This window comes from Empidonax traillii, unplaced genomic scaffold (genome assembly GCF_003031625.1).
Source record: "Empidonax traillii isolate 1590-97213 ecotype Southwest subspecies unplaced genomic scaffold, ASM303162v1 scaffold62:size2133460, whole genome shotgun sequence".
Classification (NCBI taxonomy): Eukaryota; Metazoa; Chordata; class Aves; order Passeriformes; family Tyrannidae; genus Empidonax; species Empidonax traillii.
The window spans coordinates 1,416,235-1,429,085 of record NW_020955255.1 but is presented as its reverse complement, the minus strand read 5'-3'; the positions used below and the strand labels follow the sequence as shown (position 1 = coordinate 1,429,085).

Here is a 12,851-nt window from a genome sequence, read left to right as displayed (position 1 = left end):
AGTGCAGTTCCTTGCAGTGCAGCCTTCCGGGCCCTGTGGCAGCCGTGTCTGAATTCACAGCGTGTAGCCTGCATTTGCTGCTCCTGAGACCCTTCCCTGAGACTGAAAGCCAGCAACTGTCTGCTGTAATAAACCAGAAGCACGTCTGTCTGATGGTTGTATATCCATGGCAGTTGGTTGTCTCTGAAACTTTGGATGGCAGCCTATCAGGAGGTTGCAGTTAAATGCCTTGTGGAGAATTCACCTAGATAAGACCAAAACTCATGCATGCTAATGTAAGCACCGTTCTCCTCTGCATGCCAAACACGTTGTGCCTCACCCCATCAAGTACTTCTTTTTCCTCCCAAAAACAATACTGCTGCATTTTAATGTTACTGCAAAATTGCTTCTAGATATTGAGCTGAATTTTCAATTCTCTTGAAAATACAGTTGGATAACATGTTAGTCTTTAGTGAAATTGTATTTTAAATATGTTTATTTTCTTTCTAGAGGCCTTATGCATGTGATAACAAGAAATAAAATTCCTTAGGTCTTTACTTGCTCTGTAGGATGAACCATGTAGTGGAAAGAGTTGAACAATGCTGACTGATTCTTACTTTAATAACTCTCTTCGGTAAATATAATGTGTAATGGAAAAGAATGAAAGCTGTGCTTTCTGGACTGCTTGGAAAAATTCAGGAGGTTATTGGAGAGTTTCTTACAGATGGTAATTAGCCTAAGAACCAAATATAACCATTTCTGTATTAGCTGTATGCTTATTGGTTGGAAGTGGAGGAGGAGAATATTCTCCCTGTATTTGTCAGCCACAGTGCAATAGCCTTCAGTTAACAAGGCTGCAGAAAGCACAAAGTCAGTCCTGGAAGGTGTGAGATGAAATACTTGCACTGGAAAGAGGGGGATAAATGCTGTTGTACAAATTGCTGGTTGGGAGATCAGGCTTATCTCAGAGGAGGGACTGGAATATCTTGTGACAAATGAAGGGTAAGAGCAAGCCCATTAGCATCTTGGGACAGTAGGGAGGGACAAGAGGTAGGTAAGGTCAGAAGAAATATGACTATATGTAAACTGCTCATGAGTAAATATTATCTGGAAGTTGGAAGAAGGTTCCTAAGGATAGAGGGACAACTGTCTGGAATAGCTCCAAATGTAAGAACTGGGAGAGGAAGAAGTCCTAAGTGGTTTAAAGAGGGAACTTTCCACTTAAGAAAAGATTTGTATAATGTGCTAATCTGAAATATCCAGGGACTGGAAGTCCCTTCCAGTCTTATGTCCTCATCTCTTCAGTGGGGCCACACAGGGCTGAGTTGCTCTCATTTCCAACCCCTATCTGAGACTCATGATCCAACTTTCTCACCGGGTCAGTAACTGTTGCACAGCAGCCACAGAAATGTCATTGCCTCTTGCTACCACTGGATTTTGTTTTCTGAGGGGCCTCTGCTGGCAGCTGTGACATTTGGAAGCTAAGACACTTAAAAAGGTCCAGCCTGAGCTGCACTGTGCTGCAGTGGGTGTAGCTAACCAGGGCAGCCCCCAGGAGAGATGGCAGCAACAAGATAAGATCAGGCTGAAAATACCAGCAGAGCAGAAAAAGCTGAACTGGGATGTGAGACCAGCATGTCTGCTGCTTCTTTTTTAAGAAGATTCTGTTGCTATGGCAATTCTCTCTTCCCCAAGCTCATTTTATGAAAGCAAGCCCTAGAATGGAGGACTGAATTCAGCTGTTACACAAAGTAGCAATTATTCTCAACAATTGGGAACTTACGACCTGGATCTGAGCCACAGTGCCTTTCTCATGAAACTAGCAGGTCAGTTTTTCCAAGACCTTTGACATTCTGGGTTGTGAGGCACAGAAGGATATATTCTTTAAATAGTTTTTTTCGCATACTGTGGTATTTGGAAGTATATAAACATTCACATTCCTTATTTATTAATCCTGACACTGAGAAATCAGTGTCTAGTTCCCAGGCCCCAGAAGAGCCAGAAGAGACTTGTGTTCTTCAGGGAGGTGGCGGTACAGGACCAACTTGCTCGTGCAAGGATAAAGACTGCTCCTGACCCACAATCCCCCATGCCTCCTGATCAATCATGTGCTATCACTGCTGTTATTGCTTGCTTGTCACCATATCAGAGACTACAATTGTAAAATATCGATTCATAAACATAATAGCTATAATATGTATATAAGGATCAGAGTTAGTCTCTTTCTAGCTTAGTATCCCATCTCCAACAGTGGCTGTGAGTGAATGCTAAGATGGAACAATAAGACCTTTTCCCTGCCCCTGTGCTGTTTCTGAATCTGTTTTCATCCTGGGGACTTCGTGAGCTGAGTGTTTTCTGTGTGTTTAATATGTCTCAGCTGATTCCTTTTCCCTGAACTTCCCAGTCTCCCTTGAGCTCATGTGAACTTTTAGCAGCTAAAGCATCCTTTGTCCAGCAGTTCGCAGATTTATAGTGAGAAGAAATACCATCTGTTTTCAAATTTGGCTTCCACTACTTCATATGGTTCTCCCCCTGCCTGGGTTTTGTCTGGAAGCAAGAGTGATCCATCTAACCCTACCTACCCTTTCTGCATTTCTCATGAGTGTGCAGCCCTCTTACTGCATCCTCCTTCAGTTATCTCTTTTCCAGACAGAAGAGCCTGGTGTTCCCCAGACAGAAGACATTCCATACCTTTTGGATCATTCCTGCTGACCTTCTCTCAAACATTTTCAAGTCCACTAAAGCTTTTGTGCATGGAAAAAGAATGTGTTCTGTAGAAAAACACAAATAATGTGTTTCTAAATCTTAGCAAGTTCTTAACTGACCATGGTCTACCATCTTAGCCTTCTCAACTATCTTTAGTTTGAAAGGCCATTATTGCCCATACCCTGCAATTGCAAAATGAATGGGATATCTAAGCTTTTTATTTCAAAGTCCAAAATTATTTGCTAATATTGGTAGTAGTTTGTATGTGTTAGGTGTTCTCTAGTGAGTAAAGATGAGAAATCATTTGAGCTCCTTTCTGTGCCACACTGAGTTTTCATGGAAACATACATTTGCTTAAATGTTAGATGTGTTTTGTTAGTGACAACGTGGATTTGTGAGTGGCTGGATGGGACCAGGGTATAGGGTCTGTGTGACAAACTTGGGAATTGTGAGGAAAGTGTGTAGAAAAAGATTCTAGGCTGAACAAGAAACCTTTCAAATATTTATTTTTTTCCTCAGAAATGTGTTTTGTTTTGTTTGTTTGTTTGGGTTTTGTTTTGCTTTTTTGCTAAAAGGTAGAGATGACTTGGCTAAGTCTTCCCCTTGTGCTAGTAATATTCTTGCTTTGCCTATGTCTGACTAGTTTTGTAGCCTTCAGCAGTTCATTAATTTTTGTCCCTCTCTTATAATGTTGGATTGTTACATGGCTGCCTTTGTGTCTTGAATATTATGATTTGTTAATGCTCACATGACTCGTTTAAGTTGTAACCGTTATAAATGCCAGTTTTTATCAACTGGTTTGTAACATGACAAATCCCTGTGCAGATACTATACAGTCTCCAGCATTATTTTCAGTCTTAGCAAGAGAACTGTTCTAGTTAATAAATATCAGAAATTCTTTTCATTGCACATTCTTTGAATACCAAAGTGGCTACTTCAAGAGTGCAAACAAATGGGTATTTATTTAAAGTTTGGAAACAATGTTTGTACAAGTGCACGTGCACTTTCAACTTTTTTTTTAATTTTTAAAACACATCTTTTCTTTGCAATTTATAAATGAATACAGAATCTCTCTTTAATTTATTGGCAAAATTTATACTGACCTCACCAAACGAGGATCTGCTCTGTGAATTCAGTTCTTAAGGGACAGAAACAAGCTGGCACTGGCTGGTCTCTTCCTGCTGCCACATCCTGGGCCATGGTGTGACAGCATTCTGCCAGGAAAGGAACAGCAGCAGGATAAATGAAACTTAGCACAGAAAGCATTTTTTCCTATTTAGGAATTAAGCAAACTTGCTTGTTTAAACAGATTTTTATGCAGATGCTCTAAGTGTTTCTATAGAATTCATTGGAGTCTCTAGTTTTGCTTAGAGTAGACAATAAATCCATGGCCTTTATTTATATTTTTTCCAACTATTGATGTATTTGCTACCATGTAAGTACAATATTTACAGAATGTCACTGCTTTTTTGCTTACTATCAGAGAAAAATTGTCTTTTTCGTCTAAAATAAATAACATCCACAGCAAAGAGACAAAGAATCTTTGCATGCAATGTCTTCCTTTCTCTGTAATGTTTTAAGATAATGTCAATATAGCTTTGCTACACTACAGTATGTTACAGAAATTGCTCTGGGGTAAAACTGGACTCTACAGAAATAATTTTTCTTTGCCTTCAGATATCTGAAGTTATTTTATATTTTGAATTGTAAGTAAGAAAAAACAGGTTTTGAACAGGAAGTGTTTTCAGTAGGCCAGTATAATTCCCTTTCAGCAAACCAGTTATGGGCTGGTTTTTTTCACTTCCAGGTGAAGCAGAAAGTAATGTAAGCACCAAGCACATGATGAGGTGTATCAATTCCTTCAGAACAGTAATCCCCTGCATGCTGTGGTTCTTACTGACCATACCAGATGTGACTAAAGGTTGTGTGGCATAATCTGCCTTCTAATATTTTGAGTAAAGGGAAACTACTCGTAAGAATTGCTGGTAAAATCCAGCATATGTTTCAAGCATTGTGAGTTTTGCTTTTCTTTGCTGATACTTCAGATATAGTTTTAAAACCTTGTTGAGGAGTTCCATGAATGGGACATATATGTCAATTTATGCACAAGTGTGAAAATAATCAAATCCACGAAGGTAAATATTCTATCCTCCCCAGCTGTCTAGGCAAGTTTCCACAAAGGGAAATGTAAAATTTTCAATACATTGAAAAACTGGGAGTGCCCCTACTGTCTGTTGAAGTTCAGAGTGGGGTGGGGCTTGTGACCTTACAGTCACTGTTCTAGTCCAGGATCCTTCAGCTGCTCTTTTCCAGTAATTTCCACAGTTGGTTTCACCTTTCATGAGAAGGTTTATTTTATGTCTATAATCATAAGCTTGAATTTCAGTACCATATAAATAGTTTGAAAGCACCATGTATAAAAGCTTTTTAATCATCAACTTTTAATGGCTTGGTAAATACATAACTTCATTATTTCACTTTGCCAGCAGTCTTGAAGATAGATAGCAAATAAGTTTGGATAGTGGGACTCCAGGTGTTTCATGGTAATTGTGTCATATTCATTCCCAAAATTAGAGTAGAGAACTTAGGTGTTTTAAAATAAAATCGATAAAGGTGGGTCCAGAAATTTATTTGGTCACTATTGTAGCATTTGCTAAAGTGGAAATTATGTAGAAAAACTCTTGGAAGTTAGAAGCATAATTATTATAGTAACTTGAAATAAAATTTATGTATTATGCAACATAAATCTTTATATTCCTAAAGATAATATTTCCAAATAGAGTTTAAGGCTTTGCATTTTGCTGAAGTAAAATCTAGATTACGAGTCTTTCGTCTCTCACTGCATTATTACCTTATCTCATTTCAGCATGCATACACAACTACAGCCATAAATGGGACAAATTTTTGTACATCAGCAAAGGATGCTGACTGTATTTTGGCAAGGAATTCTGCACAACTTGCATCCATTAGCTGTTTTGGAGATTTTCTCCTATTTCTAGGAAAGGTAAGAGTAAGAAAAGTACTGTTTTGTAAGAATGAAGTGAAAAATCAGGTTTGATTATCTTTTCATATACCTAAAGTAAATAAAATTTTTCTTTGTTAAAGTCAGTGTTGTGAATGCTATAAAATGAGTTCAGGAGAGAAGAATGTTTGAAGAATTTAATTTAATTCTTCAAACTTAACTTTTCAAATTTAATTCTTCAAATTAAATTCTTCTTTCAAACTTAATTCTTCAAATTTAACTTTTCATAGTCTTTGCAGAGTTATTTAGTTGTATTACAGTAGTGTCCTTGGAGCCACTCTTGCAGTTTCCATTGCAACAAGTCTTTGGTAGATGCATAGCAAAAGTTTGCCTCTGCCCTATGGAATTTACATATGGAATTGAAAAGTGTGACAATTGTGTGATGCTGGAAACTGCTTAGCTATCTCCCAGATGAGATGTGCTGCTAAAATATTGGCTGTAATCTGTTTGCTTCAGGGTTTTTGGGGTGTTGTTGGGGGGTTTTTTAAGAAAGATTTCTACATGATTAATGAGGTTTTCCTTCTCTCTCACTGCCCTTTACAGGTGTTTGTTGTATGTTTTACTGTTTTTGGAGGATTGATGGCATTTAACTACCACCGGGAGTTGCAAGCTTGGGTAGTTCCTCTGTTGCTGGTTGGATTTTTTGCCTACCTGATGTCCCACAGCTTTCTGTCTGTGTTTGAAGTGACAGCAGATGCCATATTTCTTTGCTTTGCTATTGATATGGAAACAAATGATGGAACTGCAGAGAAGCCATACTTCGTGGATCAGGAGCTGCTGGTAAACCCCAGTGATAACAGCAAAAATATTTGAGCCATTCTGAGCCTTTAAACCCTTTTTCTTTGCCCAAGACCTAGTAATTTGAACCCACAATCCACGCTATTTCCTTTCCAACACCTTAGAACAGGATGGACTCAGGGATACAAGTCACACATTAATTTATAAAGTGAAGTAAATGGGTTCCTTGACTCCTGTATGCTTAGCTGTGATCTGCTGCCTTCTTTTAGATCCTACTCTATAAGTAGCGGGTGATTATTTAGGCCGCCTTAGATATATCTTCAATATATTGTTGGTACTTAAAAAATATAAAGAAATAGATGCACTAGCTGCAGAAAGTGATCCATGGGGTGCCCCAAGATTAATGTTTATATTTATTGTGACTCACTGTATGATGAAAAAAGTAAACAACAAGGTATTTCTTGTTGCAAGCAGCAGGTCAGGGATCCATTTCACATCCTATGGATGCTGTACTTCTGAAGAAACTTCATGCAAACCTGAGTTGCTCTGCTTCATACCTTTATAGATTCTTTTGCCAAAACACTGTCTTCTGTCTCTTGATTAAATTCTTCTGTCTCTGGACAGATTGTTGTGTGTCTTTACCCTTGTAATTACCATGTTGTATTACCATCAGTATGTAGCTAATAGCAATGGAGAGCTGTATCTGAAGCATTTGAATATTTATGTGCCATCCCTTTCTTATTAAGAGAATATCTGAAGATCCAGAATTTTTTTCCTTTCGTGTTATTTTTGCCAGTTCTGTCTTTTCCTCCATAAACCATGCAACAAAGAAAATGTTAGTGATTCATGAAAAACAAACTCAGCAGCCAGAGTAGCTCACATGACATGAATGTTCTGGATGGATTTCTTCAGGACAGTATCTGAAGAACTGTTTTGGTTTATTTTATTTTTTTTTAATATTGCTGTCAGAGTCTCTGTAATGTTCATAGAATTTTGTTGAGAACAAAGAAAAACCGAAACCGAAAACCAGCAGAAAGGCAGCCTAAAGATAGGCTTAACCCTTTGTACAGAAGAAAGCAGATATATATTCTTTGGCTTTGGTTCAGAACACTACTTACGCACATGTCCTGGATAGGAATATAACTGAATGGAAAACTCTGAAGCCTTGACCTCTGTTCTTCCCCCTCTGTTTTGCCAAATGCTAAAATACTTCTTGAGCCAATTCTCTTCCATGAAACAAACAGAGGCTTTTCTTTCTCCACTTCCAAACTTTGTAGTAGTTTTTCTCTAACTCTTGTCTTAATTCCTTGTAATGAGCCATGCCCTAGGGCCGTGGGTGAAGAGAGGATTTCCCACAGGGCTAAGGAGTATTCCAAGCAGGACAGGCTGTGTACCCTTTTATGGAAAAACTGGGGGCAGCACATCCAAACTCCTCCCCACTGTATGATCAAGAGTAAGTTTGCTTACATAGCCGAGAATTTGGAGTTTCCCAACACATGAAGGCATTTGTCTGTGTTACAGTTGGGCTACAAACATGCTGGGGGTGGAATGGAGGCTCTGTGGCCCTCAGGACAATGTGCAGCAGTGGGCGGAGAGCCGGGTGAGGGATTTCATACAGCCAGAGTCCTCATTCCTGCAGTCAGAGATGTAACAGAGATTCTTAGTTCATCCTTCTCAGTTACATTCATCACTTTTGCTGCCTCTGCAGAGTCCCTCCCAGTATCACTCAGTGCCATTCAGCTACAGTTTCTTAGCCCCGGGCTAATTATCTTCCTTTACCAGGTATTTTTATTTACATAATGGTTTGCTTTCCCAAATGATCTCACCTTGTTTTTTGCTTGTAGACCTTTGTGAGTCAGAGTGACAAGTTAACAGAAGGGCAAAAACACAGAAGCACAAGACCTTTCCATGATAATGAAGACGGAACAGAGCTCCAGCCTATGGTGAGAGAGGAGCGTGGGATATGTACTTATCTGCCAGCTACTGTGTTTGCCTTTAAGTCCCAAGAAGAATGGATGCAGGTTGTCAGGTATCTCCTGATGATGTCTCACAGCAACCAACATACTGTACCCTGTATTCCCTACTCAGGAAACCCTCTGCTGCTGCAAAATGGATGGATCAAACATTTTTTCTCATCCCCATTCCCCACTGTGCCCAGCAGAGGAGGAGAAAGTCTGAACAGTGGCAAGAGGGTGGGAGATGAATGCTATTCACATAGCCTTTCACATGCCTGCTGCAGCAAAGTCAGAAGAGTGGTAGGCTGCTTAATGTCATGCCAGAACTGCTGAAGTTGCAGAGCTGTAATATCAAGCCTAGAGGCCTTTCCTCTCCACCCCCACCCTTTTTCTTTCTCTCTTTTTTTATCAGTATATATATTTATTTACTCTGTTTTATGGTGGGGTAACAAAGCTGAGGTGCCAGAAGGGAGTGTTTCCCCACACCCAGGCTTGGGAAAGTCCTGACAGTAAGCACTCACGAACTGACATCTGAAAAAATATTGCAGATTGCCCAACCTGAGAGGCTGCCCCAGCAAGTTCAGAATCAGGACTGATTTTCCCCAAGCATTGAGGGGGCCAAGCTAGGGCTGCCAGAGGAAGATCCTGCAGCAACAGCTCCTCTGACACCTACATTGCTGGGCACTACTATAAGCATTCTCTGCTGTCACAGCTACTCACACGAGCGTAACAGATGTCAGGGAGTTTTCTTGATCTGCTTTCAAGAGGTACCAGGCTCAAGCCAACTCTCACACAACTCCGTGGGCATTCTGCTGTAGGCAAAGCACTGCTCCTGTTTATTGCTAGAATGGGGGATAGTTGTGCTTAATTTGGGTCTGTTACTGCATTCTTCAGTAATTTTTTGCCAAGCACAGAAACCAGAGAGTGAGTGGGTGTTATTCCCTGCAAGAAGATTGTGGATTTGAGACACAAAAGAACCTTAATTGTTTTCCCAGTTTATTCTTCTGACATTTAAATGCAGAAACAGAACTAGTGTTACACATTATTTGACTCCTTTTTTCTCTCTTTGTAGACTTGAACGTGAAGCTCATCAGAAATATGAAAGCAGAGCAGCAATAGCAGAAACAGTCTTAGAAGAAAAGTAAAGGTTACCAAATACCCCAGGACAAAGTATTAGTTCTCTAAATCTCTGTTGCACTTTCTGCACTGGTAAAATGACACAGTCTATTTGTATAAAGTATTTTGTGTGTCGTCACATCTGATTTTTATTACTACACTTGTTATGATGGTCTGAAAGTTGTTAATAAACAAACTCCTTGTAAATTTCTACGTTGTCAAACCAAAGTTACTAAGTCAGCGAGGTCATGGAGCTGTTCTTTTTAGCTTTTTGGTATCTCCACTAACGGGATTTTCTTCATGCTTCTCTGGAATGCTGCACCAGTCATCCCTGGATCAGTAAACGTAGAAGCTTTTGTAGAGGAGGCACTCTGAGATGACTGTGTCCTGATTTATTCTGCATATCCAAACAGCCAATTAAGGAACAAACTGAGCTCACTGATGGAAATTACCCCTGATAGAAATTCGCTGTAGTCAAGATAATTAGCAGTTATGAGGTAGGTGTTTCTTTTAATTATACTCTTTTGGGAATGTTTTTTGCAAGTTAGTATCATAAACTATCCACCAGCTTTTCTCCAAAGGGCAGCTGAGGAATAGTCCTTGGCTTTTTTGTAAGTAAAAATAAACAACTACCTTCCTTCTGCAATTGAAAACGTGAAGCAGAAAAATTTGTATCTGGATTTAGAGCTTGACAAAGTAGCAGATGACAGAGATAAAACAAGAGGACAGACACGAGATAAAAGGATGTTATAAATAATACTTCATAGAAACGTTAGTTGTAACATGGGTGTGAAATATGTCATGGAGGAATGTAGTGACTGTCAGGACTCCAGCAGAACAGAAACATGATACGTGTAGACACTTTTAGAAAAACTAACTTGGTAACTGTCAGCATTTTCTTGTGAGTAATTTTGAGGTTTGTTTAAACTTTTTACCAGGATCCTGACTATAGTACACGTCATGGGCTCCACCTCATTCTGAATATGGGGTACTTTTAGATTTTACTCAGTGACACATTTTATTCTCTTTGTTCAAAAGCTCCTTTGTTTGAGGTGGGAAGTTGACTCCAGGGATTTCAGTAAAGTACTGATCAGTATAGGAAGTGAGACATCGCTGCAGGTAAGTGACTCAGAAGCTGCCTTAATGAATAGATTGATAAATCCTTGATTAGTCACAGCTTGGAAGGACACACAGAAAAGTTCATTGATGGCCTGAATGAGAAATTTCTTTCGGCTAAATACTGGTCTCCTGCTGTTTAAAGGAGACTAGTTAGCTGTTAGGGAATGCTAAGAAATACTTTTTATTCATCAGTTAATTAACTTTAGTCTATTTTAATATGAGCCACTTCAAGAAGTTGTGGAATATGGGATAGATGATGAAAAGGGGAAAGAAATAGATTAATTACTTTCTGCCTGGCAGGTGAAGTCGATAATCTGCTGTCTGTGACTCTGCACCTTTCATTATTTAAAACTGCACACTTGGGTACTTCTGCTGTTTGGCTTGTGGATGCTGTGGGAACTGAAAATCCTGATGAATAATGAATAGCTCTCTAACCCTGAGGAAGTGTGCAGATATGGTACTTACAAAGGGGCAAAACTTTTCCTCTGCCCTGGGTCCCAGTAAGATTGCTTCCGAATAGTCATGTCTCCACAATGTAAACGTGTTGTTTACCAATTTACAAGGCATAAAAGTTTTGCTTGGAAGTTGAAAAAATCATTTTTAATTACACATTTGGGATTTCTTCCTGTTTGTATTTGATACTCACACAGCATGCTTTGGCCTTTGACTCAGGAACTCTCTGGTGGAAAAAAAGGAGGGAAATTTTTATCTAAGAATGTCCTTGTTTTCAGACACTTCCTCCTTCAGAGGCTCCTTCCTCATCTCAATGACTCTGTGATTCTGCTCATTGCAATTATGATGCTGTGGCATTGCCTTCACTGCAGCTCTGGAGTGGAGAAAGGACACAAATTTTGGGTTGACTTTTAAAGAAGGAAGATAGTAAAAAATGCCAATTAATCTGGTTTTGAGTGTGTTCCATCTAAGCAATGATGTACTGCCATTAGTCCAGAAATTACAACTGTAAAAGTATGTTTTTGAGAGCCATGTATATTTTTACAGAAGACTTCCACATTTATAGATTTTAATTAAATTTGTACACAAGAATAGCTTTACAGCTTTCAGGTAGAACACAAGACCTCCCAGTCTTAAATACATTACATGAGCAATTGGGTCAACAACCTCCAGCTGTAGCATTCCTGTGTGGCAGGAGTCCTCACCTGAGGCAGAGGGATAAGGCACTGCTACAGAAGCTGATGCTATTTAGTGCTGATTTCTGACTGTTCTCTTCCCCTGCAGGATATTGTAGTCAGGCAACTATAAAGTAGGCTGTATGTAGGCACAGCTCCTGGGAATACAGTTAGTGCTAATTCTGATGGTAGTCTAAGCCGCTTTCAATACTTTGATGCCTGCCCTGCAAAGCAGCCCAATACTGTGTGGACTCTTCTTTCCTGCAGCTATGGAAGATACAGTGGAATGAAAGGTACTTTTATAACTCTATTCCTTAAAAATAGGAGATGGGGACTATTGGTGTCTGTTTACCATGAAATGGCCAAATATTGCAGCCTACTGTTTTAACCAAGGCAGCTTGATTTTGGTCTTGCTTGGTGTGTACTTCAACCTCTCAATTCAGTTATGATTCCAAGGGATACCTCTGTAGAAGACAGAAAACAGGCATACTGAGAAGAGTTTGTGTGTTCTTCTGTTCAAATACACCATAAAGGTGTGCAAGCAGTTTAAAGCCTAGGTTTTGGATTCAGAAAGAGCAGGAAGCAGGGCATGGTCAGGCTTTAAAAAAAAAGACACTGCTTCCATCCAAACTATAAAAACAACAAAGCTTTAAGTATTGATCACAGAACTGCTTTTCAGCATTCAGTACAACAGTTTTACATTGTTAGATGCTATTATTTTGAAGGGGGAGAAACAGTATTGTTCAGGAAGAGCAGGTCTTAACAGACGTCTTACTAATAATTCTTTTGCCTCAGATGAAGGGCTTGGACCAGTGACCTCTAGAGATCCTTTCTAATTTAAATTCTGTGAAATAAATAAGCTTAAGACTTACACAACACACAGGTCAGTTGAAAGTCAGATCACCACATCACTCTCAATGATAAAAGAAACTAATGGAACAAGAACACACAATTTCTAGTCTTGAGGGAAGAATCCTTCAGAAGTCCAGAACTTGCAAGTATAAAACATTTCATATGTGAATGCAGTGAGTTTAAACTGCAGTAAACACTTTTTTAATTTTTTTAACAGAAGTTAGAATCTGCAACACT

At 39.2% G+C, this 12,851-nt stretch overlaps 1 protein-coding gene across 1 annotated transcript in view; it reads left to right on the top strand.

Annotated features, from left to right (window-relative positions):
• SLC44A3 (solute carrier family 44 member 3) overlaps positions 1-9,726 on the top strand; it is a 36,774-nt gene extending 27,048 nt beyond the window's left edge. The window contains exons 13-16 of the mRNA XM_027879944.1: positions 5,552-5,689; positions 6,251-6,487; positions 8,290-8,388; positions 9,473-9,726. Of these exons, the coding sequence (XP_027735745.1) occupies positions 5,552-5,689; positions 6,251-6,487; positions 8,290-8,388; positions 9,473-9,478 (480 nt within the window). The 3' untranslated portion in view covers positions 9,479-9,726. The remainder of the gene's footprint in view (positions 1-5,551; positions 5,690-6,250; positions 6,488-8,289; positions 8,389-9,472) is intronic.
• The last annotated feature ends 3,125 nt before the right edge of the window (positions 9,727-12,851 follow it).